This window comes from Myotis daubentonii, chromosome 18, assembly GCF_963259705.1.
Source record: "Myotis daubentonii chromosome 18, mMyoDau2.1, whole genome shotgun sequence".
NCBI lineage: Eukaryota > Metazoa > Chordata > Mammalia > Chiroptera > Vespertilionidae > Myotis > Myotis daubentonii.
In genome coordinates this window covers 38384036-38410101 of record NC_081857.1, presented here as the reverse complement: position 1 = coordinate 38410101, position 26066 = coordinate 38384036, and the positions used below count along the sequence as shown (strand labels likewise).

Here is a 26066-nt window from a genome sequence, read left to right as displayed (position 1 = left end):
ACTTTCCCCTTCAGTTGGCTGGGTGGTTTTTCTTATTTAGACCTCCCAAATGGACAATAATGGAGAGCCAGGAGCTGCCGATGAGAAATGGATGAGTGGATCCCTATATCCTGCCAGAACTACCTTAACATGTAAGGTGGGAAGGAAGCTTGAGAACACGTGGCCCCAGCTTCTTACCTCAGTAGCATGAGGACCACAGGGCAGGAGGCCAGAAGCTTAGGGGGATCCTTAGACATAATGGAAAAGGTAACTTGAAATTTCCATCCAGTTTTAAATCCTTAGCATTAGGGACTCTGCCCAAAGTTGAAACTGGAAGTCTGATTTTCAGATGCTCTTGATTAAAAAATAGAGGCTTGCCCTTAGGGCGCTTGGGATTTGGGACCAGTGGTGCGTTGAACAGTTCCATTTTGGAATGCCTGCTGAGTCCTGGAAGTAATAAACAACAGCTCTGCCCGGCCGTGTTGAGCAAACTTCTGATCCTTCTCATTCTGCAGCCCCGGCTGCCCTTCTGAACCAAAGGCTGAGCTGAATGTTCAAAAGCTGTATATGCCCTTGTCTTTGAAATACACCTTCTTCAGACCTGCAGTCTTCTGGGAACTGGGCCAGTGCTCGTCCTAACCAGGAACTCAGACTCTAGTTGGCACCGAGGATTTTGTGTGTGACTTTTCCCCGGAGTATGTGACCTCGGCAGGATTCAGGGGAAAGGGAGACCTTCGGAATTTTGCAGCTTTGGAAATCGAAACAGGTGCTTCATGGAGAGGCAGGCGTGTTCATTTGTTCTGGTGACTAATTCAGTTTCCTGTGGGTGGCCAGGTGGTCTCCACCTTCCAGTTCAGTGCTCGAGTTTTTCGTGCCCAGACTTCTTAGGAAGCAAGACACGAAGGTTCCCAATGTTCCGTTCTTGTGGCGAGCAGCCCAGCTGGCTTGTCGTGCTGGATTAGATGTATTGTGAATGTCAATTACACTGATCAATACAGTGGCCTTGGTAACAGACTTGTAGCTGCTCTAGAATCTGTTTACTTCACATTTGTAACAGAAAAGAGACCAAGCTGGTTGGGAACATGATGTTCTGAGTGTATAAGCTGTATTGTGAACCCAAGGAAAACGCGTGCTGGGGCCACTGACCCTGTTGCTCCCCTTCCCCGGGATTTGCCAGGGGGACGCCTTACTCCGGGTGCTTCCGTTCTTATGTGCCAGTTGAGGATGAATTGAGGTTGGCCAAGGCTTGGCTTTTAGTGAGATGGGCTTCCGAACCATGAAGGTTAGAAGGGAAGCCTCCATGATGGGAGGCACCTCAGTTCTCTGCCTAGTTTGTAATTGGGAGTGGAGAGTTGATGACATTCGTTTCAGCCCTTGCATTCAGGGGAAGGAACCCCTCCGGCCTGGGGAGTAGAGGGTTCAGAATTCTGCACATTCCTTTTCGACTCCACAAGGAGGGGGTTAGCTGAGTGCGGGCATGTGTGGAATGAGAGCACCTCGCCAATTTTTACTGAGTTGGACTAGGCCATTGTGAAAAGAGTCCCTTCCTCACACAAGCTCCGTCCTGCTCTCCTGAAGCTGCGAATCCCTCTGGTAGACTGTCCGTACCTGGCAGGCGGAGGTGTTGCTAAAGGCAGACTCTCTGCTTCCTTTGCCTTATTTTATCTCTGAACGAGATGTAGTTACCCCTTTGTTCCCTGCACCCCTTGAGTCTCTCTCGAGAGCCTGGTAAACTGGGGTGCCGGAGTTTGCTTTTCCAGATCCTGCTGAGATTGTCCCAGATCAGTGCTTCTTGTGGAGTGGGCAGGAATGGACGCTATCAGTCATCTAGGGAACTTTTTCAGAATTTGTGTGACCAGGGCGCTGACCCAGACCTACTTCTCAGGATGGGGAGGGGTTGAGGGTAAGGGGCAGGTAGAGGATGGTACATGCGTTTTAGAACAGCTCAAATCTGACGAGCCCAGGTTTAGAACCACTCTTCTAGATCGTGTAGCAAGGCTGGCCAAAATTGTTATGAAATCTGACATTGGCAAGGCAATGCACCTACCACCTATCTTGGATGACTTTGGCCTTGAGGAAAAATCTTGTCCCGTGCGAGGGTCCTGAAAATAACCTATACTTAGTCTTTCTTCTTTTCCAAGGTGTTCAGAGTGAGCTGTGACCAGTCACGCTGCCCTGTGTCCCAGCCTGTGATGGGCACTTAGAGCACATCAGTGAACAGGACAGTGATTCATATCCTGTGCGGCTCACATTCCTCTGAGGTTATTATTTGGCTCCCGTAAGTCAGTGTAGCAGTTGTTAATCATTTGGGGTTTGGAGCTCTATCAGAGCTGTTTGCCTTCCAGAAATATGTGCATATATATGACAGTCTACGTATAAAGGGGAGTTGGCAGCCTGAAGGCCATCCAGGGACCCCAGCTGAAACCTAGAATGCTTGCCTGGGAGTGAGAATGCGGTGATTGGCTTAAAGCCAGGCCAGGGTTTGGGTGCTCAGGACTGTAAGCTCCTAGCCAGACCGGCTTATAGTTCCTTCACCTTACAGCCAGGGAATTTGCAGAGATCCTGATGTGTCTCTAGAAAAAGTAAGTAGAACAATGGCTAGGCCTCCACTAAACCAAGGGCATTTCTTAAGTCTGTGTTCTCTTTGAAATCCTAAGAATGATTTTGACTCCCTGTCCCCATTCCCTACTTCCAGTTTCTGGTTGGCTGAGCGTTTTGGACTCTGGATTAAAAATCAGGTCAGAATATGAGGATCTCCTTAACATGATCATTTATATTATGAATTCCTGGACTAATAGGAATAGTAAAATTATACAGATCAGCAGAGGGCATTTTAATGAAATTCTGGCTTCAAAATAGAAGGTCACAGAAGGAGTTGATTGAGGTGCTGAGGAAAAGTCAAAGAGTAAAGACTAGAGAAGGATGATTGGGAAAAAAGGAGGGCAGGACTCAGAAAACAGTTGACTGAGCAGGTGAGACAGGTACCAGGAGGCAGGTTCCTTAAGCCAAAGTGAGTGGATTTGAGACCCAGACCAAACATATGTGTGTGTGTGTGTGTGTGTGTGTGTGTGTGTATATACATACACACACACACACACACACACACACACATATTTCTTTTTAGTCCTGTCACTGTTGCTTTATTATCAAATAGAAAGGATAAATAGGGGAGGGCTTTCTAGATAACAATTTTAATGTCTCTCTTCGGGGAAAGGTTGGTGTTTGACCTGAATGAATGACCAAACCCTGCCTCCGGTTAGGACCGTGTGTGACATGTACCACAGAAGCATGAATGAAATGCGGTTTGGGGCACTGTGAGAAAGAATTCTGTGGAACAGACCCGGCCAGGTTTAGAGTTGGAGCACAGCAGGCATGCCGGGTCCTGTGGCAGTCCTTCCTTTGCCTCCCAGGAATCGGACCTTTCGTGTAAGGAGTGGTCTTTAGAGGGCTATTCCTGTTTCTCTGCCTCAGGCCTAAGGCGAGCTTTCCACACCCCACGGAGGGATTGCTAAGTAAGTGCAGCATTCAAGGTCTTTCTCAGAGGCCCCAGGGGGCTCCAGAAGCTGCTCGCCAGCATCAGCGTATGGAAAATTGTTCTGCTATGAAACTCCCAAGCTGCTGTTCTATAAGGGCACCTCATTCTTTGCTCAGTGGTGCATTAAAGCCAAGGCCACCTAATCTACAGGAAATAATCACACCCCGTTATCTTTATTTTTTGTTTTTAAAGAAGCCCTTTAACCTGATCAAACTTCTGATCAGCTTTAAGTAAAAGTCCTAATTTACTGGTGGTTTTACTTGTTTATTTTATATCAAGATTTAAGCAAAAATGGTTTGAAGATATACAGATCAGTGATGTTCTAGCAGTGTTCTTTATGGATAAAAATTTGCTGAATAACTTCCTATACAAATTTTGATTTTGACTTTTGGTTTGCCATACAGTCTGAAGCAAGAGATTTTTGTCCTTGGGTGTCTGCCCACTTTACTCATTAGAAAAATGTTCAGAAAGCCCTAAATGAAGAAAACCCAGACTTACGTGTTCTGGTCTGGGGGGTGGGGGGTACTTACTCATTCTGGAGCAAAAGGTAGCTCTTCTTTTTAGGTAGCCCCAAAGAAGTTGCAGGCGGCAGTTCCTTCCAGCCAGCTTGCTTCTGATAGGCTATCTAAGATCATGATTTTCTACTGAGACTTTCCCCTAAAATTGAACATGTACATCTCAGTTTAGGAAGTCAAGAAGGATGGCAAAGATTCCTCTCTAGAGTGAAAGCCACAGTTATGTGTTTGGCGTGACGAGTTCTCTCTGACAGGTTCCTGTCCATGTATGGTGTCTGTGGTCTCCTTCTGGGGGCTTTTTGTGTCTCGTTTCTGAGAGCTGTGGAAGCTAAAGCCAGCTGCAGCCAGCTGATCCGCAGAGCAGTTTCACCTTGCTCCTTGGACTTGAAATACCCAGTGTCGATGCAGAACGGACTCTGAAAGGTCCGTTCCACTCTCAGGGCCTGTTACTACAGAGTTACTATTTCACATTAAGTCTTTAAAGTCCGATTATTTTATTTCGTGTTGAGTTTTGATGGCTTTTTCCTCCCCGGAGCCTCCACTTTATGGGACTCGGTAGATGCTGACTGAACAACCGATATGCTTTCCATCTCATTAACTTTATTGGGTGTTAGTCTAGGGCTCAGAAAGCTGACCTGCATGGACTCGGCCAGGCACTGGGAGCGGCTGTAGTTCCGCTGCAGGCTGTTTGGCAGGGACTTGCATGTTCGCCTCTAGTTAGGTCCGGCCTTCCCAGATGTGCGCAGACTTACAGGGGGGATGCACTCGCTCAGGCAAACGTGAGGAGGGTTTGAATCTGTAAGATGAACCAGCTTTCAGTTTCAGGTGAGGTAGACCTCCAGGTCCAGGAAAAAAGAATGACTCCTGCGCGTCTCTGCTTGTTTCTCCCGGGTGGGCTAAGGCATGACGCATATGGCATGTACTCAGTCTGTGGCCACCTTCCCAAATGCCAGGGAGACGCCACCCCCCTCCTGGGGCTGTCCGCTACCGCTTGCTTTCGGAATTAACTTCTTTCCTCATAACAATGTATTTGAAGAGTACAGATGGACTGTGTGTAAGCAGTTGACAAGTTTTCATCTTAAAGAATATACCAGCGTATCTGGCCAGTTTAACTTCTCTGTGAGAGACCAAGATTGTCAACATGAGAAAAGAGATACAAAGAGGAAACGTTCAAGTTTAGAAAAAAATGGTCATGTGAAATTGGAAATGGAACTCTCCATACGAACTCATGAGTAAAACAAGGTGGATTTCTCTCCGCTGAAAGAACTGGAAGCACCGACACTTCTGACGGCAGTGAGCAACCTCCTGCCCAGGCGTCAGCTTCAAAATACCACGCCCACTGGAGGAGGTCAGGGCTCCTTGAGAAATGGCCGGTGCCAGGTCTGAAGCAGAGAAAGAACAAGGTGAGCCTGGTGGGTCTTACGTCCGAAAGGAAGTGCTCAAATGGGGGCATGTCAAAAGGTCAGAAGGATCAGCTTGAAGGAGCCCCCCACTGACCCAATTGAGGACAATTACACTCCTTATGTCATTGAGTGTAACCTTGAATACATAAAAATATGAATGACGAGTAAAAAAGAAAACATGAGGGAGAAGAGAAGCTGTTCTTTACCAAAGAATGCCAGTAATATTTAGAAGGAATAATCGGGAAAAAATGATTCTATAACCACCCGCCTCCCCCAATATAACCCGTTCAGGCAAGGATGATGAACAGATGGCAAAGTCACGAGGGAGCGGCATATTCGCAGGCTGACAAGTGTCACTCCACAGATTAACCTTCACTTGCAAAGGAGAAGATGCATCTTTCAAACCCTGACGGCCTCCCTGTCACACGGCTTCAGCTGAGTGTCACATTGTTCAGTGAACTGCCCGATGCTGTGTGTCCTGACCCGACGCAAAGTGCACTGTTCAACATCATCTGTGAGATATTCCTGCCGAAATGTTAACCTCTTTCTAATCAAAGCTCAAAACTGAACTTCCAGATTACAGGAAGGAAACAATTCAGAGAAAGAAACCTAATGTGGAAAATGGAAAGATTCAATCGAGGTGGAAGGCATATATGTTTCATTATGTTATTTTTCAAAAAAATCTGTATATTGAAAATTATAATAAATTTGGAGAAATAAATAGAACAACAGTGGTGGTGGCGGTGAGCTTGGGTGTGTGTGGGGGGGGGTGCCTTTAGTGCATCGCTACAGTCATGGGTATGTTCCAGGAACCTAGGTTTCTTCAGTCACCTGTACAGAAAAATTATTTTAATGTAGAGTTGATGACCATTCAATGTCAGGCACAGAGAAGAATGGCTAACCTGTTTACATAATATTGGTGGTGGTTTGAGGATGAGGACAATATGGATCGCTAAATTGACATTGAAACGTCCGGATGTGTGTGATGTTGTGTTGTACGTTGTGGTTTTCAAAAGATTAGGAAGCCCTTCCCTGCCCCACTTGTAGCCAGTAACCTCTTTATCTCACTGTTGGCAGTTGGCAGCGCAGATCATGCGTTTTCATAGATCACGTCAGGAGATAACAGAAGCAGTGAAGTGTGTTGTCTCGTGTGAAGAGAATGGAGTGGCTGACAGGGTAAAACTGCTCTTTGGCACAAGTTTTCAGGCTTTATGTTCTTTCCTCACCGTGAAGTGACTCAGCGGTGTGGGCCCTGGTGTTGCCTCTCCCTTTCCTCCCCCTGACGCCGATGAAGCATCAGTCGAATCCCATTTGCAGGGAGTGTTCTGACTGGAACTGATTCTAGCCGTGTGTGTTATGTCCTGTTCCTGTTGAGACACGGAGACGGGTGGAGTGGGGGAGAGACATGTGTGCTGTGACTAGCTTGCCCATTCCCTGCTCCCCAGAAACTCAGGCCCCATCTGGGGTGACTGGGAACTTAAGAAACTTGAGACGGGACGGGAGGACCCTCGAGTTTCTGCTCTGGGAATAGAAGTGACTGACATGGGCTGTAAATCGCTCCACGGCCCGAGCGTGATTCCCTTGAGAGGAAGTGTTTTCTGGGGGTGTACCTGAAACTTGTCGGGAAAGGGGTGCCCTTCTTTTGGGGGACATTTGTTTTATCCAATTGGAAATCTGAAAGATGTTTAGACTTATAGTACCCAGAGTTGGTGTTTGTTGATTGCTGTTTCTTTGAATCCACTTGAAATGGGAATCAGACCGATCAACGTAAGCTCTTCCACCTGTTTAGGCTGACAGCCATACGCGCTTCCTTCCCTCTGAGGAAAGAGCCAGTGAGGAAAGAACCTATAGACTCTAGAGCAGCGGTTCTCAACCTGTGGGTCGCGACCCCTTTGGCGGTCGAAGACCCTTTCACAGGGGTCGCCTAAGACCATCCTGCATATGAGATATTTATATTACGATTCATAACAGTAGCAACATGACAGTTATGAAGTAGCAACGAAAATAATTTTATGGTTGGGTCACAACATGAGGAACTGCATTTAAAGGGCCAGAAGGTTGAGAACCGCTGCTCTAGAGAAAGGGTAAGTTGGCCAGAAGATGTGTGAGAGGGCTTACAGAGGATGTGCTGGGACTCTTGGGAGGTGCTATAGCACACTGCTTAGTAATTGACCTTGTCCAGCTTTCTAGCTTCTGATCGTCACCTTTTTGCTCAGTTGTTAACACATTGTTTGCGGGTAGTTTTTATCGCGCGCTAACAGGTGGCGCGGGCCATTTTTGCTAATTTTTTGCGCAAATGGCAGCGTTCAGTAAAATTACGATAACTTTAGTTTACGTATTTATACGTTACCCGCATTCTACCGCTAGTCTATAAAAAACGTATTAATACGTGTCCCGCACTCTACTACACTGGTAGAACGTATAAATACGTAAAACGTGTAAACATGTTTCCCGCATACAATGTGTTAAGTGTTAGCTAAGAAATAAGCTGACTATAATTTTTAAATATAAAAATTTGCTTGTTCCTAAAGAAGCAGTAAAATTCTGTGGCAGAACCATTTGTGTTATCATTAATTTCACTGTGGGTTATAGCACATCTACAGATTGGAAGGGACCATCTTTCCTTCCATCAACCTTCCTGGAACGGCACTGGGCACTCAGTTGGTGCCTACCAAACGTGCAGACTAAAAGAATATACTCCATGAGTATCATCCTGATCACCGTCCCTTGGTCAATGAGTCATAGTGGAATTTTGGTAGCTCTTCATTCTCTCTCATTCGAGGGCTAGAAGGCAACATTGGGTGGGGCCTGGGAAGTTAGTATAACTAAGCGATTGAGCATCTGAGTAGCTAGATCCTGTGTTTGTGGAAGTAAACTTCTCAGTTTCTAATTAGCATCAACTGCATGAGTGGTACACAACCATTTGTCTTCTCTGGAGGCTTACAGCTCTGGGGGTGCCTGTGATCCCTTTATCTTGGTGAGTTCTATCCAGCAAGTCTTTCTGCTCACTGTATATAGCACATTAAATTGGCCTGAATTTAATTAGTTCTGAAGGCACAGCCAGTGGATGCCTGTATTTGGAGAATGGGTCAATCTGACCTTCTAGCCTGTCTCAGATGTGGAAGTAGTTCAGGAATAGATGCTGGTGTGTGTGGGGTGGTGGGTAAGGCTGTTTTATGGGGTGGTGAGTATCCAAACACAAAATAGTTCTGTAGCCGGACTTTTTGATTTTCAACTATCTAGCTCCTTCTTCCCCCCCCTCCCCCCACTTCCCCACCCTGCATCACCTTCAGTCCTAGCATTTCTCTGCACATCTTGATTTGAAGAAACACTGAAGGACACCAATGAAGACTTCATGATTGGAAGAAATCGTGATAGTGGGAAGTAATGTAAACAGAACAACTTTGCAATCATCATTGGCTTCGATGCAATGAGGCCAACCCAGTTAGAAGCTGTTAGAGATCTGGTTTCACTAGCGAGAGAACCTGTGACGTCCCAAAATTGTTTCTGACAACAGCGTTTTATTTACACTGTGAAGGTGAACCACACTCCAGGAGGGATACGCCAAGGGAAAGAGCTCCTGGCTGTGCAGCCACGGTGGGGGTACAGCTTCTCTGCAGCCTGGAGTTTGCGGTGGGAGAGGAGCCGATGTCGTCATGCCTCTTTAGAAGCAGTGAAAATATCAGAAAGCTACAAGACTAGACAGCTATCCATCCATGTCGTGACTTGAGTTAGCATTCCGCACGCTTCAAGGATGGACCGCATTTATCATTTCGGGGGTGGGGTTGGCACTGCTTTGTAAGCTGCTTGCCGCACAGTCTGATATTTTTAGGTGGGAAAGATTCGCTAAGCTTTAGGCGACTGGTGAACTCTATTAATACAAGGTGGATTATGACTGTTCAGGTCTTAGGGTGCTGAAGAAACACACTTCTATCTTGCCGTAGCTGCCCCTCTTTTTTATTAAAAAACAAAAAAAAACAAAACCCTGCTAATGTCACTGCAGTTCCCTCCCTCACCCCTGGTAGGTGGTGTCTGGGAACACACCGGAACCATTTGGAAAAAGATGCACAGGGAGGAAGCCTTACGTAACAGCCTGGCCGAGAGCAGCTTCCCAATAGGCTGCTGCAGGAGGAGCAAGGGGAGGAGCACAGAGGCCGAGGGAGGACGGGCTGCCCCCGGGGAGTGTTCTGTGTTTCTCCCTGCCACCAGAATAAGGGGTAAAAGTCCTTACCTTGGTCCTGGATGAGTCTCTTCAGTAAAACTAGCTTTGCTGACTGCAGTCAGGTGAACATGCAGTGGGAAATTCTGCCCAGAAGGCACATGCTGAGCTGTGGCCACTTCAGTGAGGGGAGGTTTTGTATGTGTTTTTGTTTTAAGAAAGGCAGCTGTGTTGCTAGCCGGTGTTGCTCAGTGGGTAGAGCGCCGGCCTGCGGACTGAAGGGTCCCGGGTTTGATTCTGGTCAAGGGCACATGTCCGGGTTGCCGGCTGGATCCCCAGTAGGGGGCGTGCAGGAGGCAGCTGATTGATGATTCTCATCATTGATGTTTCTAACTCTCTCCTCCCTTCCTCTCTGAAATCAATAAAAATATTTTTTTAAAAGGCAGTTGTGCTTTTGACATTTAAGCTATTTAAAGTCCATTTAAATTTAACCATGGAGAGGAGAGCTTACCCTGGGAGAGCTTACATTTCCAGACATGTTTGCTGAAGACTTAGCTTAATGGATTCTCCATGGGAACCTTTTCAGGTTTAGTCAGACTGGGAGGGAAATCCAACCCATTCTGCTTTCCAGGAGCTGAAGTTTAAAGAAAGGGTTTATCAGGGTGTGAATAGGAATTCAGGAGGAAGGTGTAAACCACTTATAGAATAAAGTGTTTCATGCACTTGAGAAACAGCCATTAATTTGCCTATAAATGATGTTAATTATAAGCTATTTGCTGTTTATTAAAGCCAGTTTTCCAAGTATCTTTAAACAATGACCAAGTTCCAGTTTATTTCATTTAAGGGAGTTTTTAATGCAACGTTTACCCAGTCATTATTTTCTCCTACCTTCAAATTAGTCCTAATTAGCTGGAATTGACTATGGTGTGTATGAGTGTTTTAATTTCTCTTTCATTAGAATAGTCTGGTATTTTACTCGATCTGGGAGGTCTGGGATACCTTGGCTTTGTGGAGGTTAGGTGTATGGTTGGCCTCTGACCCCAGTGCTCATCACCATCAAGCATCTCTTCATGATTCTCTCCAAAGAGAAGACCATTGCTAACTTCAGGATAAGAATGTGTTAGTAGAGAATATTCTGAAAACAAGCAGAAGCAATATGAGATTATGCCTGTTTTTGTTTTTATTGAGTTGGGAGGGCAGGATTAAGGGTTTAATATGTCAAGGTTATAAGAGGAAAGAAAATTTCATGGAATATGGGTAGGAAAATTTGTGAAATTGGACAGAAACCAAAAGAAGTTGGGTCTTTAGCCACCCCTCCCCCAAAAAGCAATTTCTGCTGAAACAGTTGGGCAGAGGCAGTAATTAGCATTTGGGGAAGAGTCAGAAGGTGGGGTGTCCTGTCTGGCGGGGATGAGGGGGGAGCTGCTGGCTTAGAAGTGGGAGCTACATGGTAACAGCTTTCAGGGAGGACAGTGTATGGCCTTAAAAATGGAACCTTTCATAGAATCCTTGTAAACTTGCAACCCTTTTGTCTTCCTCTTACAGCAAATCCAGTTTGCTGATGACATGCAGGAATTCACCAAATTCCCCACCAAGACAGGCCGCCGCTCTCTGTCGAGGTCCATCTCTCAGTCCTCCACTGACAGCTACAGCTCAGGTAGGTGAGGACCTCAGGTGCTGCTCTCTCCTGTTCTGGAGCCGGAAGCAAGTTCTCTCCTGGGCGCTTATCTAGAATCTGCAAATACCTCCTGTCACGGCTGCCCATCTGTGTGCTGAAAGCTGATCATTAGCGATTGGGCAATGGGACTGTTCCCAGCCAGCCTTGTCGCTGGGGACGCTTTTGTCACCCTGAGGCTCTCTGCCCCCTCCTGTCTCGGTGTGTGGTCTGTGGCTGTGCCTGGCTGGTAGTTCTGGGCGGGTTCCCACTCCCACGATCGTCTATTCACCCGCCCACATTACCAAAGGAGAAAATCAATGGCATTTTGGCTGACAAAACTGGCCTTGAAAAGAGGTGTACTTTGGAAGCATAATTTCTGATCTTTATATAAGATGTACCCTGCCTCCTGTCTTTCTCGTTCTTGTCGCCAAGACCGCTTGAATTGTACCAGTGAAGATGGGTATTCCCGCTCCTTTCATTGCCTGCGTTATCCTCTCTGCCGGTGTCCTCCCCGTTAACCTCTCGAGTGGGAAAGACTGTGCGACTGTGGCCCCAGCTCTGTTTCTTCTTAGTTCTTCTCTCCCGACTTAGCCCCATGGAGGTGGTCCTTTTTTTAAATATATATGTTTTTATTGATTTTAGAGAGAGGAAGGGAGAGAAATAAATAGAAACAAACATTGATGAGCGAGTAACATCTATCGGCTGCCTCCTGCACGCCCCCTACTGGAGATTGAGCCTGAAACCCGGGCATGTGTCCTGACCAGGAATTGAACCAGAGACTTCTTTGTTCATGGATCAGTGCTCAACCACTGAGCAACACCAGCCGGGCTGTGGTCTTTTGTGCCCGTCTCACCTTTAGAGTGGGTACTAGAAGGTTAACTTAGAAAGGATGTAGAAGCTGAGGGTCTGTGTGCTGGAGGTACACAGCACTGGACGGTGCAAGGGGCCCCTCATTCAGGCCTCCCCCCACCCCCGCCCTTGTGCACAACTTAGTATAAAAGCCCTTGTAAGATTGTCTTACCACTTTCGTCCATATTTGTGATTCTCAAAGTGTGGCCCTCTGAACAGCAGCAGCAGCACCTGGGAACTAGTTAGAAATGTCAGTTTTGGGTTCCACCTGAGACCTTCTGAAGGGGTTTCTGGTAGGGGGGCCTCGCCAACTGTGATTTAGCAAACCTTCCACAAGATTCTGATAGATGCTTTAGTTGCTTAAGTTTGAGATGGTAATCTATGGAAATAGCATTCCTTATGTGCCCTAACTTATTCTTCCATTTTGCCATGTCCAGTTCCCACTCAGGTGGGGACCAAGTAGCCGATGCTCTGGGATGCACTAGGCCTGTGCCAGATTGGGGTCCGTGGCTCCTCATCGCAGGCGCTCACCGCCCAGTATCATTGCGGTGGTGACAGGGCCTCGGCCCTGAACGGTCGCAGCAGTTTCATTCCCCCATTTATCAGGCCCAGGGAGGAGATCTGGGAGCGAGGACCAGTGGCTGCGATGAAGAGTCTTGGCCTAACTGAAGTGGGAGTCCGTGGGGGCCGCACTCTGTGGAGTTGGGGCGATTGAGGTTTCTTTGTCCTTCTTGTTTCTCTCTTTCCTGGCTCTAGCTGCGTCCTACACAGACAGCTCTGATGATGAGGTCTCCCCCCGGGATAAGCAGCAAACCAACTCCAAGGGCAGCAGCAATTTCTGCGTGAAGAACATCAAGCAGGCAGAATTTGGACGCCGGGAGATTGAGATCGCAGAGCAAGGTAAGGGAAGGGAGTAGGCAGGGACCAGAAGCAGCCACTTGCTGGTCATCGGACCCACACAACTTGAGGCTTGAAAGCTAACCTGAAAGTCTCGGGGAAAACCCAGTATCCTGGACCTCTGTACAGTCGCATCTCTGTACGGAGCTTGAGCCTCAGGACTCTTGTCCTGGTCCTCCTGCTTCCTGTTCTCAGCATGTGGTCATCGACAGTAGTTTCTGTTCCCCCACCTGCCCTGTCTCCATGGCACCAAGTCCAGAGATCTGGTTGCAGCGTCAGCAAGTCTGAGCTCACTGCTGCGAGGTGGTTGGTTCTGCGGGATCTGCCCCAGCCGAGCTCTGAGCTCGGGGCCCAGATTTCCCAGAAGCAGCAGCGTGGGAGGGTTTTCAGCAGGATGTGGGGACCTAGGGCCTCGGTTGGTCTTCGGTCCTGAGCACCCTCTGCTGGAGCAAGAGTGAAAGTGACTGTCAGATCTTGGTTGCTGCACCCACACCCAGTAAGGCCTCCTCACTCTGGTGTTGCTTTCCCACTGGAAGCCTGTTCTGCACTGGGAGGGAGACTGGGCTGGGGTTAGACAGCATGGCCAGACAGAAGCCTGGGGTCTGCGGGGGCAGGCTTCTTCCTGCTGCGATGGGCATATGCAGGAGCCCAGGGCCACTCCCAAGTGCATGATGACACTCACCCTCCGTTTGGTCAGTTTTGAGAATTTACTTCATTCTCTGCTCAGTCCTCTGCATAGAAGGCAGAAATCCCAAGTGATTGGATGACAGCCCCCCACTGATGTGTTGAAGCTGCCAGTTATCAGATCAGAACTCTGCTGTGTTTCTCTACCTTGTCTCGCCGTATCTCAGCAGATCCAGACCCGCCCCTGCTGTCGCTGGGCAGGAGTTGTGAGCCTGCCAGTGCAGACCTAGCTCAAATCCTCTGTTCTTTCACAGACATGTCTGCTCTGATTTCACTCAGGAAACGCGCTCAGGGGGAGAAGCCCTTGGCTGGTGCTAAAATAGTGGGCTGTACACACATCACAGCCCAGACTGCGGTGAGTTTGTTGGGAGAAAACAGAGGGACTTCTGATGAGGGGGGAATGACAACTTTTTATAAACTTCCTTTTCCTCCCAATCTATCCGGCCTCCAAATGCTATCCTAGTAGGTGGTTACTCCGTAATGGGGCTTTCTACTCTGTATGGGCTCAGCCGACTGTCAGCAACCCTGACTTAGGGAGATCGAGCTTTGCAAAAACAGGATTGATCTAAAAGTGTTATTAAGACTTTTAGGAACATAGCTTTTGGGTAACAGACACCAGTGTGCTGCCTCGCTGGATGACACCCTGGTGGCACTGTCGCTGCAGCGTGGCTGGGTAGGTTCTCTTCCATGCCCCGCCCCCCCTCGTCCTCACCCCGGCTCCTGTGCGTCTCCGCAGGTGTTGATTGAGACGCTCTGTGCGCTGGGGGCCCAGTGCCGCTGGTCTGCCTGCAACATCTACTCCACGCAGAACGAAGTGGCTGCAGCACTGGCTGAGGCTGGTAAGTCTCAGCTTTTGTTGTGACTGTTATTACCAACTTTGCCTCCAAATAATTCTCCAAACATACCTTTTATGTGTCACAATCGTCTCTACAGTGCCATGTCTGTCTAGGGGCTGTAAAATTTGGAGGACAATAAAAATATCAACAGGAAGAAAATGGATAATAAACTTAAGGTTCATGTCCATGATAGAATATTATATAGTCATTAACAGTGATTTTTGAAAAGACTAATTACGTGGGGACATGCCCAACTCTAATGTTAAATGAACGAGGAAGAGTGTTAAAATGTACGAGCTCAGCAGGTCTCCTTTCACCCAGGGTCTCATCCCTTTAATAGAACACTAGCAGTGCCTTCTGCACTGATAGCGCGTTAGATGAGGTGGTGTTCACTGTCACTGTGGAAATATATGGCCACTCATGAGTTCAGTTAAATATCAAATGATAGTTATTGTCAAAATGTTCAAAAGAAAATCACCGTGAAGTTTCTTTAAGGATCTCGCGTCTCCCTAGGATGCTCAGAAAGCAACTTTATAACACTGTTGTTTGTCTTATTTACTCTTTTCTGGTGTGTATTGCAAAAAATTTAGGATGTTCCAAAACAAAATAAAACACCATAATCCTGCTACCGAGACACAATTTGACCATTTAAAAAATTTTTCTATTCACTTTTCCAGAGATGAACTACATCTCAGTATGCACGCAGTTTTATAACCCAACTGTAACATTGTCAGAAGTGGTTTCCCTCGTCCCTGACACCTGGGACAGCGCTGGCTGTCGTGCTCAGCCACGTGGACGAGGGGTTCTACTTCAGAGGCGCTGTTTTGACTTCGGCCCTTCCCAAGTTGTTTCCCTTCTAGCATAGTTTCTGTAGCCCTTCCAGAGAGTGATGTTGGTCTAGGACCGGGGTGGGCAAACTTTTTGACTTGAGGGCCACAATGGGTTCTTAAACTGGACCGGAGGGCCGGAACAAAAGCATGGATGGAGTGTTTGTGTGAACTAATATAAATTCAAAGTAAACATTACATAAAAGGGTCCGGTCTTTTTTTTTCAATAGTTTTATTCATTTCAAACGGGCCGGATACGGCCCGCGGGCCGTAGTTTGCCCACGGCTGGTCTAGGACATGCCCCGAAGAAGCAGCAGCTGACCTGTGTCCTCTGTGCAGGTGTTGCAGTGTTCGCGTGGAAGGGCGAGTCGGAAGATGACTTCTGGTGGTGCATTGACCGCTGTGTGAACATGGATGGGTGGCAAGCCAACATGGTAATTATGCATGTTCATCCTACACTTGGACAAGACAGTTGTTGCCTTTTTTCCCTCAAAGCATGGTTCCCTGAGTATGTTTTGGAAATTTGGTCTGACACACTTACTTTGTTGCCGAAGTGTTCAGCCTGCTGCCTGTTCAGAATGGGTCTGAGAACTGGTCTGAGTACTGACGGCACCGGTGGGGGCAGGGGAAGACTCAGCACGGCAGAGTGAGACAGCAGGAAATGATGTGGTACCTCTGCGGAGTAGGAGTCTCGTTTCTTCCTTCCTGCCCGACTCCTTTTGCATTGAAAGGGGCTATATATTTCAAGACTCAGCTAAAAATGAGTGTGTGAATAGCCTAATACTCTTCACTAGAGTCCAGAACAAACTTAGGAACCCTTTTAACCATTTTACACCAACAAATTGTACTGCTTACTGTCCCAGCCTGCTCCCGGAGCTCGGAGCAGCGCCTCCCAGCACGTGCAGGGCTCGCTCACTAGCGCAGAAAGTGGTTCGCAGGTCCCCCCAGCTCTAGCAGCCTGAATGCCCATAGAAGTCTTCTGGCTGTTCTGTAGATCCTGGATGATGGGGGAGACTTAACCCACTGGGTTTATAAGAAGTATCCAAACGTGTTTAAGAAGATCCGAGGCATTGTGGAAGAGAGCGTGACTGGTGTGCACAGGTAACAGACTCTGGAGTAGCCGCCCCGTGTCCTTGCTCAGCGAGTCCTTCTGGGCTCTCAGGCTGCAGGGCGTGTTTCAGACCTGTAGGTGTTGAGTTCTTACTTTGAAAAATCCAAGAGACCCTAAAAGGAAGTTATTCCAGGTTCTAGTTCACATTTTTCTCTCCCACTTACTCCACTGTGATTCTCAACCAGTGTTGGGAGGTAGGGAGTGAGTATGTCTTGAAAAACTGTATTCAATATTGTATTACAATTTCATATTTGAAATAGGAAAAAATTCTATTGTGAAACTGGATGTCAGATACGCTACAAAAAATAAAACTGGGCAAAATATTCTCGGCTTGTCAGAGGACCTAAAGATGCTCGCAAAAGTGTTCTCAGTTGGGGGCACGTGGCACGTTGCTCTCACGCACAAGGGAACCGAATCAGAATCTTGGATCTTTGTTTATGAGCAGTAGGCATGGTAAAGATTGAGAGGATGCTGCCTAAGGAAATATATCCCCTTTTATGGAAGGGGAGTCAATTTCTTCAGTTGAAAGGATTTTTTTTCCCTTCCAAATAAAGGGGACGGGGGGGGGGGGGCGGGGCGGGGGGGATGACAAGGAAAGTGAGGAGGGATGACGAGGAAATCATTTGTTTACTAATATCCGTGGGCATGTCAGGCTGGGGAGGCAGCATGGAGCTTGGAGAGGATTAGGCAGATTTGCCACGCGTCCTGTTTACCAGCTAACTGGTCTTGTTTTTTGTGGCTTCTTCCTTTAGGCTGTATCAGCTCTCCAAAGCGGGGAAGCTCTGTGTTCCAGCCATGAACGTCAATGATTCTGTTACCAAACAGAAGTTTGATAACTTGTACTGCTGCCGAGAGTCCATTCTGGATGGGTAGGTTGAAGAGCACGGATATCAGGCTACGGGCGTGCACGTGGGCGGGCCGTAGTGCTCCCTGTCAGTCCTCCAGTCATCGCCCCTGCTCTTCCTCTGGGTCCATTCCTTACGGAGCCCCGCCTCTCCGCCTCCAGTTCTTGTGGACTTGCCCCCCACTTTGAATTCTGTGTGAGGGACTGTGTTTGAGCTAATGGTGTTCGAGTTGAGCCCTGTCTGTCTCCACAGCCTGAAGAGGACCACAGACGTGATGTTTGGTGGGAAGCAGGTGGTGGTGTGTGGCTACGGTGAGGTAACTAGCAGGGCCGCAGGGCCTGTCTTTTCATGGACTTACCAGACATGCCACGTGAAGGCTGTGTGCTCCGGGTGGCGTCACTGGCGCAGGTTTAAAATACTCTTAGATAATGTATCTCAAAACAATAGCAAAAGTCCTTTATTCAGATTTATGAATGAAGACATATGAAATGAATCAATTCAGATGTTACCACTTTGTCTTATGGGATGGAATGTTGGTATCGTTTCCCCCATTCTTTTTTTTTTTTTTTAATGTTCTTTATTGATTTCAGAGAGAAAGGGAGAGAGACAGAAACATCAATGATAAGAGAGAACCATTGATTGGCTGCCTCCTGCACACCCCCTGCTGGGGATTGAGCCCACAACCCGGGCATGTGCCCTTGACCAGAATCGAACTCATGACCCTTCAGTCTGCAGGCTGATGTTCTATCCACTGAGACAAACCAGCTAGGGCCATTTCCCCCATTTATAACAACAGCCTGTTTTGAGACTTAATTCAAGGGACTGTGTCGCATTTTAGCCCCGCAAGCACTTGGCAGTGGAGTGAGGGGTGGAATCCAACTGGCATAGAGTTGCCTGTCTCTAAGCTAGGGTGGGTGAAGGGGATTGCGTTGTCATCAGCGATGGCCCGCAGAAGTTCCTGTGCTGCTTGGCTGTCCTTGAGTTTAATGCATCTCAAATGAGAGTGACCAGGTCTTTCTGGACTAAGAAACTAGAGTTACAGTTGCTCTTCTTGGCCTTGTTTCCCTACTGGTAACACTTTTGTTCCCTTGATCTCATTTACTCTCCCAAGCCCTGCCCTTGTATGCAGTAGGGAATGTCTAAGGTCGCAGCGTATAGTCTGGACCTGTCTCCGCTCTGCCTGGGTTGGAGCCTTCGTGCCCGGGCTCTCGAGATGATTGGTGACGTCAGGGCGTTAGTTCCCGCCTCCCACAGAGCCTGCTGCCTGTGCCCAGGCCCTGGTGGACCTGAGGCCTGACGCTCCCTCATGTGCTCTAGGTGGGGAAGGGCTGCTGTGCTGCTCTCAAGGCCCTCGGAGCCATTGTCTACATCACAGAGATCGACCCCATCTGTGCTCTGCAGGCCTGGTAAGCACGGTGCTCCGTTCACCCCGCGTGCTTTGTTTCTGAGAGTCTGTGAGTGATCCCATGCACCATTCCCTGCAGAGTCCTCAGAGGAGGAGGCTGGGGTCCCTGTCTCTCCCGTGCAATCCCAGGGCCTCTTCGCTTCCTGGGTGGAATCTTGGGGAGCCTGAGGAGGCCAGTGGGTGTCGTTGAGCATAGTTGTCACTCACCGTCCCTGTGGGGTGGCACTGGATCTGACTTCAGAAAGGAACTTCTAGTCTCGGTTAGTGGCAGCTTCCGGCCCCTGCCCCCTGGCTTTGCTCAGTGTCCTTCCTGTTCTTCCAGCATGGACGGGTTCCGGGTGGTAAAGCTCAGTGAAGTCATCCGGCAAGTGGACGTGGTGATCACCTGCACAGGTGAGTGTCGTGCTGTCCTGCGGGAGTGCTCACTCGGGCTGTCCCCACGGTGGTCAGACTGACTTCACTTACCGAGGCCGCGCTCGGGGTCAGGGCTCTGAACTGGAGGAGCTCTCAGAGCCTTGGCACGTCCTCAGAACAAAGAGCTCTCCCCATGGCTCGTGCACTGCGCGGTCTTACCACCAATAACGTCGCCCGAAGAGCTGTTCGTTACGCAACGTACATGTCTTTTCTCATGTACGTGCCCTTTAATGCCAGTGAGCCTCCTCTCCACGTTCTCACTGACAGCTCCCAGCGCCTTGTTCTGCATCTCTTCAGCCGCCTGCCTTTACTTTCAGGAAACAAGAACGTGGTGACGCGGGAGCATCTGGACCGCATGAAAAACAGTTGTATCGTGTGCAACATGGGCCACTCCAACACGGAAATTGACGTGGTGAGGCTTCTCACGCATGTCCCACTGGGCCTTTGCCCTCTTCCTTCCCACGAGCCATTCAGCCACCTGTGCTGTCTGCCTTTCAGACCAGCCTGCGCACCCCGGAGCTGACATGGGAGCGGGTCCGTTCTCAGGTGGACCATGTCATCTGGCCCGACGGCAAGCGCGTCGTCCTGCTGGCAGAGGTATGCCTGGCGGGGCTGCGCCAGAGCCGTGCTCGCCTGGAGCTAGATCCTGGGGGGGTTGGGGAGGGCGTAAACAGTGGGCCTGTTTCCCGAGCCTCTGTCTTTGCATAGCGATGTATTTCTCAAATGGCCTGGTCCCCAAAGTAGAATCACTCACAGAACTATCTACTTTTGACTAAGTAACACACTGCTTCCTGGCCGCAACTGAGTCTTCGGCTTGTCAGACTCGGGACTTGCAGAAAGCAAGACACACCTGGCCTGGAAGGGGAACTCTTCCTCCACCAGCTGAGTCCAGGGCGGAAAGGGCCCTCCTGCATGTGCATGACTGGCTGATTTTGGCACTTGCGATGGGACAGCACGCTCACCCAGGGCTCCCTTTTCCCTCCCCAGGGCCGCCTGCTCAACCTGAGCTGCTCCACAGTCCCCACCTTTGTGCTGTCCATCACGGCTACCACACAGGTACGTGACATCATGCCGCTTGTCCTGCACTGCGACGAGTGGACGGGCCCAGAGCAGCGGTCCCGGGAGAGGGCCCTGCTGTGTCGCCGTCTGCGCAGGGTTTGTGTTTTTGACCCTGTCCTCCCACTTAGGCTTTGGCACTGATAGAGCTCTACAATGCACCCGAGGGACGCTACAAGCAAGACGTGTACTTGCTGCCCAAGAAAATGGGTGAGTGAAACCCGTAGAAACCCCTGTTGGTCCCGGCTTGTTAGTCCCGGCCTGTGACGTGGTTTGGTCAAATGAGCACCGTGGAAGGCATGGGGGCCAGAGCAGGTTCTAGTCCCTGTTCTCACACTGAGGCTTTGGGCCTCAGGACAAGTTCTAATCTCCATGAGCCTCAGTTTGTTTGTTTTTTGATCAGTAAAGTGAGAATAATACTGCATACATGGCAGAATATAGTGAGAATTCTGGCTACTGAGTAGAAGTGCTCAGCACAAAGGGTGTGGGCAGGTGCTCTTCCTCTGCGCAGTCTAGGAAGTCCAGTAAACTTCCCGTCTGCCGCTGAGTGCAGCTTGGACCACAGTGAGAAGCAGGGAACAAAGGTGGGCTTTGCTGTCCTGCTCTGTGTAGCTCTGCAGACAGCCTCCTGTCATCCAGGGGACAGCTGTGCTGTGTTCGTGTGACACTGTACATCTCTCCAGTCCTTTACCTTCCTGGATTGTGGTGCCCATCCCCCCACCTATAACTGATCAGCCCAGTTGGTCAGTCCTCTTAAAGCTAAAAAACTTCCGGTTCTCATCACCTCCAATAGCTTACCTGAGATTGTTGTTGTTTTTTAAATCATATTCATATATGGTATAGCCCAGGAAGTTTATCATGGAAAACTAATGTTTGTGCCAGCGGCCTTAGAAACGCCCGGCCCGAAGATTAGAGGCCTTGGTGGATCTGACCCTAAATGTTGGTGACACAAGGCCCTTGGGGCCCCGGTGCCCACTGTGACTCACCGAGTGACTCTAGTCCGGTTAGGGGAGTTGCTACAGTGGTTCGTGCCCCGAGGTGAGGCCAAAGCTGTGCCAGAGAAGGACGGGGAGGCCCAGGTCTTCCCCTGTCGCCAATCCCGGGGGTGGCCTTCCAGACGCACTCTGCCTAGACTGGGAGGTGTTCCCTGCCTAGGAAGGCAGCCGAGGGTTGTAAGCACATTTTCAAGTTGTAGAGTCTCCCGAAGGTATTCTGTCCCTTGTCCGTTATCAAGAAGCTTCAGATGGAAGTCGGGAGGGCATACCCCAAGAGGCATGTCTGAAACGGAGCCTGCTCCCGCCCCCTCGTTCTTCCTAGATGAGTATGTTGCCAGCTTGCACCTGCCATCATTTGATGCCCACCTGACAGAGCTGACGGATGACCAAGCAAAATATCTGGGACTCAACAAAAATGGGCCATTCAAACCCAATTATTACAGGTAACTTGGGGGAAAGCAAGTGAAAAAGCTCTTTTCCCCGATATTAAACCAAGACAACTGCCAGCTTCCTTAACTAAAGCTAACGTCCTACCTGATTTGGACGAGTTCAGGAACTCTGCCCGCATTAACGGGGTAGGCAGAGAAATGCTCTCTCTCTTAGCAAATGTAAAGAGTAAAGGTTTCCTAAAATTTTGGAGCTTGGGCCTCACCCCTAGGGATTCTGATACAGTTGGTCTGGGATGGGGCCAGGCTTGTTTTGTAAAAGCTCCCAGATTATTGTAATGTGCAGTCAGTGTTGAAAACCACTGACTCCTGTCATCATGGAGCAGGAGATGAGACCAGAGATGGCATTGTCAGCAACGGGTGGAAGCACAGGGAAGTGACTGCAGGGACCCAGCCTGGCCGGGAGGGACCCGGGCAGTGTGTCTGGTCCTGATTCTCCGGGACTCCCACGTGGAAGACACAGTGCTAAGTCATCCATCTCTCTTTACAGATACTAATGGACCATGTTGCCAAGGACCAGTCCACGTGAACCATACAACTCGACAAGAAATTTTTTAAAATAACTTTTATTTTCTTTTTATTCCTTTCCTCTTGGTGTTTTTTTTCTTTCTTTCTTTCTATAGTTTCATATTTGTTTTTTCATCTCATCATCCAAGTTCTGCAGACGACACAGGAACTTGCTTCATGGCTCTTTAGGTGAAACTGAGGTTCAGGGGTCCTCACCCTAGTCAGAAAAGGAGGATTTTATTCTCCCCGCCCAGAAAGGGGGTCTTTCTTTACCATTTCTGGGGACTTCAGTCTTCACTGGGTACCTTACTCACAGGAAATGTAAGGTGCCTTCTGGGTGGAACAATCTGCAATGTCTAAATTGCCTTAAGAGCCCACTTCTTAGCTGCTGGATCAGTGCTCTTTGACGTCTTCAGAGGAGCAGGGATGGGGCCTACCAGCCAGGTAGGCCAGTCGTAGGTGGTGCATGTCAGTTCCCCCCGGATGTCCCAGCCCTGTCTCCTGTGTGAAGGTGGTGTGTCTGGTTCAGATACGTGCACAGTGAGTGTTGCTTGTTGAGATCCAATAGGCCCACGTGGATTAGTACAGCCCTTCCTCCACGCCCACCGGACTTTCTCATTTTTCACATTTTTAACCAGACTGCACTCTATTAAGTTGAATTCTGTCCCCCAGCATTTATTTCTGTTGTACCAAAAAAGTAAGACACATGTTTAGTGTTAACGCTGAGAAACTGCTTGGGTGGCTAGTTGGTATCAGTGTTTCTTTTAAAGCTTTGGCGTTAAGAGGGCAGAGTTGAGTCAAGAGCAATGTGGGTCTCAAACTCTGTTAAATCCCTGTTTCTAGCCCACAATTTATAGCTTCGGCGGTCTGGGGCCATAACAGCCAATTCTCGCAGCTCTGCCCTATACAGCTTGTGCTGAAGGCGAATTTCTTGAACCGTTACTCAGTATAAAGCACTGAGCTCTATCTTTAGGATTTATCCCTCAAGAGCACATTTCTGGTCAGCTATGCTTCTGCAACCTAACATATTTAAAGGGAGGTAGAGTGGGGGGAGGAAGGATATATCCACATTGGGCCACGGTGAGGGAAGGCCAGCCCCGGATAACTTTCTGGGACTTTAAGCCCCATATAACATTAGTTTTGCAGAAGTGGTACCACTTGTGATTGACAAATGTCACAAAAACTTTCTGAATTAAGATCTTAAATGGGCAGCTTATGCGGAGAGAAAGTGATCAGCCGCGCTGGCTCGCGCTCTGAACTCCCCAACGAGGCTCTCGCAGCCGCAGAGCTGCATCCCTGTGCCGTGCATCTGCTCCAGCGTCTCTGCATGGTCATGTGAGCTTTAGGTCGCGCGCTTCAAGTATCTACGCCCCAGGACCCTGAATCCTCAACTCGCTGTAGCCTGTGACCCTTCCAAACTGGGCCAGGATTAGTGCGAGGTGCTAGGAATTGCCGTCTCTTGCGCCATTGATCAGAGAGACAGACATTAAAACGGGACTATCATACCAGGGGACAATGGTCTTGCCAAACTTTTTCCTTTTCCTCTCCTGTTTCTTCCCACTCGTTGCCAGTGTGACCATGCTTGCTTCTCTGTAGATGTTAACGGTTCCAGCCCTTTCCCAGGGCATGTAACCAGCCAATCAGAACACCACATCCTTTAGGGGAAGTAACCTGGCCAACAGGGGTGTCCAGCTCTGCTGGAAGGAAGGGGCCCAGGTCCTACTGCCCTCTGGGCCGCCCCTGCTCCCAGATCTATTACTGTGTCCATAGGAATAATAGGTAAGGGCTCCGTCTTTGTCAAGCCATGTAACAAGGACACTGTGGGGAAATGTCCGGCCCAGAGGGAGCATGTGGAGAGCAACTTGGGAGGAACAAGTTTATTTTGTACTGAGTGATTTTTAATGAATGCAATATTAATCCTTGCAGATGAGCAATAATCATTAAAGTCAGTTAAAACGATAAGACCATCTTGGAAGTCTGTGTCATTCTTGGTCGAACAGCAAAGCTTCATTAGGACCTGTTTTCTAGGCTGGGACCAGTCCTCTATTCTGGATCCTGGGCCAGAGGGCACTGACTTGGTGATCCTCTGACCTTGCTTACCTCTCACCGGCTGAGCTTTAACCATGGCTCTCCACTTCAACCACCAGGTGGCACATTTTCTCACGTCTGGTGTGTCACACACGGTCTCTGGCCAATGATAATGAAATATACGTCCACAACCCCTTTCTGAACCCCTGTGTTTTGAAATTGAGAGTATTTCTGACTTTTAGGAAATATACAATATATTAGATAATACCTACTAAGGGAATGTGGAGGACCATTCCATATCAAGTGTGTGAATATTTATTCAGTTAAGTGTATTAAGTGTACAGAGTAAGGGGTAAATAACTAATAGCCACCCATCAGTTCAGATGAGGTTTTGCTGCCAAATTAATTTTTGCCAAACAGTAGGAAATGTTTTTTGATTTTTAGAATTTTTTTAATTTTGGAGTTGTGGATAAAGGCTTGTAGCTCTCAAATAATTAGAGTTACATTCATGTGTGGTGTGTGGCTCCATTCTGTATGTCTTACACAATTAGCATGCTTGATCCTCACAATCCCATGAGGTAGGTGCTACTGTTATCCCCATTTTATAGATGGGAAGATTGAGACAGTACGGTGGAGTAATTTGCTCAAAGGTACGCAACTCTTCACTTGGTAGAGCTGGAATTAACCCAGATAGTCAGACTCCAAGATCCATGCTTCACACTGGCCTCTATCGATTCTAGGAAACAGCCCCAAACCAGGTGCTAGTATTGAAGTTACATATGAAGTTGGTTTAAAATATATTCCTGGGTCCTGTGCTGGACCTGAAACTCAGGGCCATGAGGAAGTTAAATATCTCTGCAGAGTAAACGTGCAGTTGATAGAGCTAGGATTTGACCCCAACGTCTTTCTGGCTCTCAGGGCCCTTCTCCTGTGACCCTTACGGCTCCCCAAGGGTACTTTCAGGGTGTCATTTCTCAGCAAAATTCTTTTAGCAGAAGAAACGGTGTGGACAGGAAGACCCAAACTGCCGATGCCATGACTTTCTTCATGCTTCCTGCGTAGCCCTGACAACCCAGAGAGCCTGCTACCTCCTAGTGCACCACACTCTCTTCCCAAAGCCAGAGCCCACTTACACTTCACCCACTCGTGGGCCCTAAGACTCACTGATGCGCAGTTGGGCCTCTGTGCTCTGGATTTGGCTGGCATTTTTAAGGATACAGTTCAGGATCTATTACTAGAAGTGAACTTACTGAACCAAAATCTTCTCTGTTCTAAATATAGCCAAAACAGCATAGGGTCTTTAAGGTTTGAACTCCCTGCCAGGTAACTGAGGCGGTGGTAGGTCAGTCTTAGAACTTGACTAAACTACAGTTATTATAACTAGGTGTCAGTTGTGTGTGGGTTGTGTGGGATTTGCTGACTTTATCTGCGAAGCCTCAGCATTGGTCCTTTCCCTGCAAATTCCTTAGTTTTTCCAATGAACTTGGTCCAGCCCAGCTGGGATGAAATGCGTTTTACATGAAAGAACCTACTAGGAGGGACCCAGGCAGAAATCATACAAAAAGTTGCATCACAGAGACTCCAGGAATTGAGCTGGGGGTGTGGAGAGCCAAGCAAGATGAGGTTCTGGAGAGACAGATGGACAGCGTGCCTTGAAGGACTTCACAGCGCAGTAACGCAGTTACTGCACGTCACCGCTGAGAGGTCCAGTGAGCATCTCAAACTGGACATGTCCAAACAGAAATTTTCTTCCTCCCAGATTTCCCTATTTTTATAAGCAATACAACCACACACCCAGTTTCTCAAGCCAAAAATCTAGGACTCATTCTTTCTTCCTCTCTCCAGCCTCTGAGCGTCCTGTCGCACCTACCTACACATTATAGAAATATGGCAACCCAGTGCTCCACCCCATGCAAAC

At 48.5% G+C, this 26066-nt stretch overlaps 1 protein-coding gene across 2 annotated transcripts in view; it reads left to right on the top strand.

The window, feature by feature from the left end:
• The window catches only part of AHCYL1 (adenosylhomocysteinase like 1), a 32425-nt gene extending 8343 nt beyond the window's left edge, over window positions 1-24082 (top strand). The window contains exons 2-17 of one of the 2 annotated variants that reach the window (XM_059675532.1): window positions 11137-11248; window positions 12854-12997; window positions 13933-14033; window positions 14415-14517; window positions 15681-15775; window positions 16336-16442; window positions 17205-17321; window positions 17550-17613; window positions 18615-18703; window positions 19025-19095; window positions 19434-19528; window positions 19615-19713; window positions 20104-20172; window positions 20304-20382; window positions 21490-21610; window positions 22104-24082. In XM_059675532.1, the coding sequence (XP_059531515.1) occupies window positions 11137-11248; window positions 12854-12997; window positions 13933-14033; window positions 14415-14517; window positions 15681-15775; window positions 16336-16442; window positions 17205-17321; window positions 17550-17613; window positions 18615-18703; window positions 19025-19095; window positions 19434-19528; window positions 19615-19713; window positions 20104-20172; window positions 20304-20382; window positions 21490-21610; window positions 22104-22110 (1473 nt within the window). In that variant the 3' untranslated portion in view covers window positions 22111-24082. Of the gene's footprint in view, window positions 1-11136; window positions 11249-12853; window positions 12998-13932; window positions 14034-14414; window positions 14518-15680; window positions 15776-16335; window positions 16443-17204; window positions 17322-17549; window positions 17614-18614; window positions 18704-19024; window positions 19096-19433; window positions 19529-19614; window positions 19714-20103; window positions 20173-20303; window positions 20383-21489; window positions 21615-22103 lie in introns of those variants that run through there. The other variant, XM_059675533.1, reaches the window with a different exon arrangement.
• Window positions 24083-26066: the final 1984 nt, after the last annotated feature.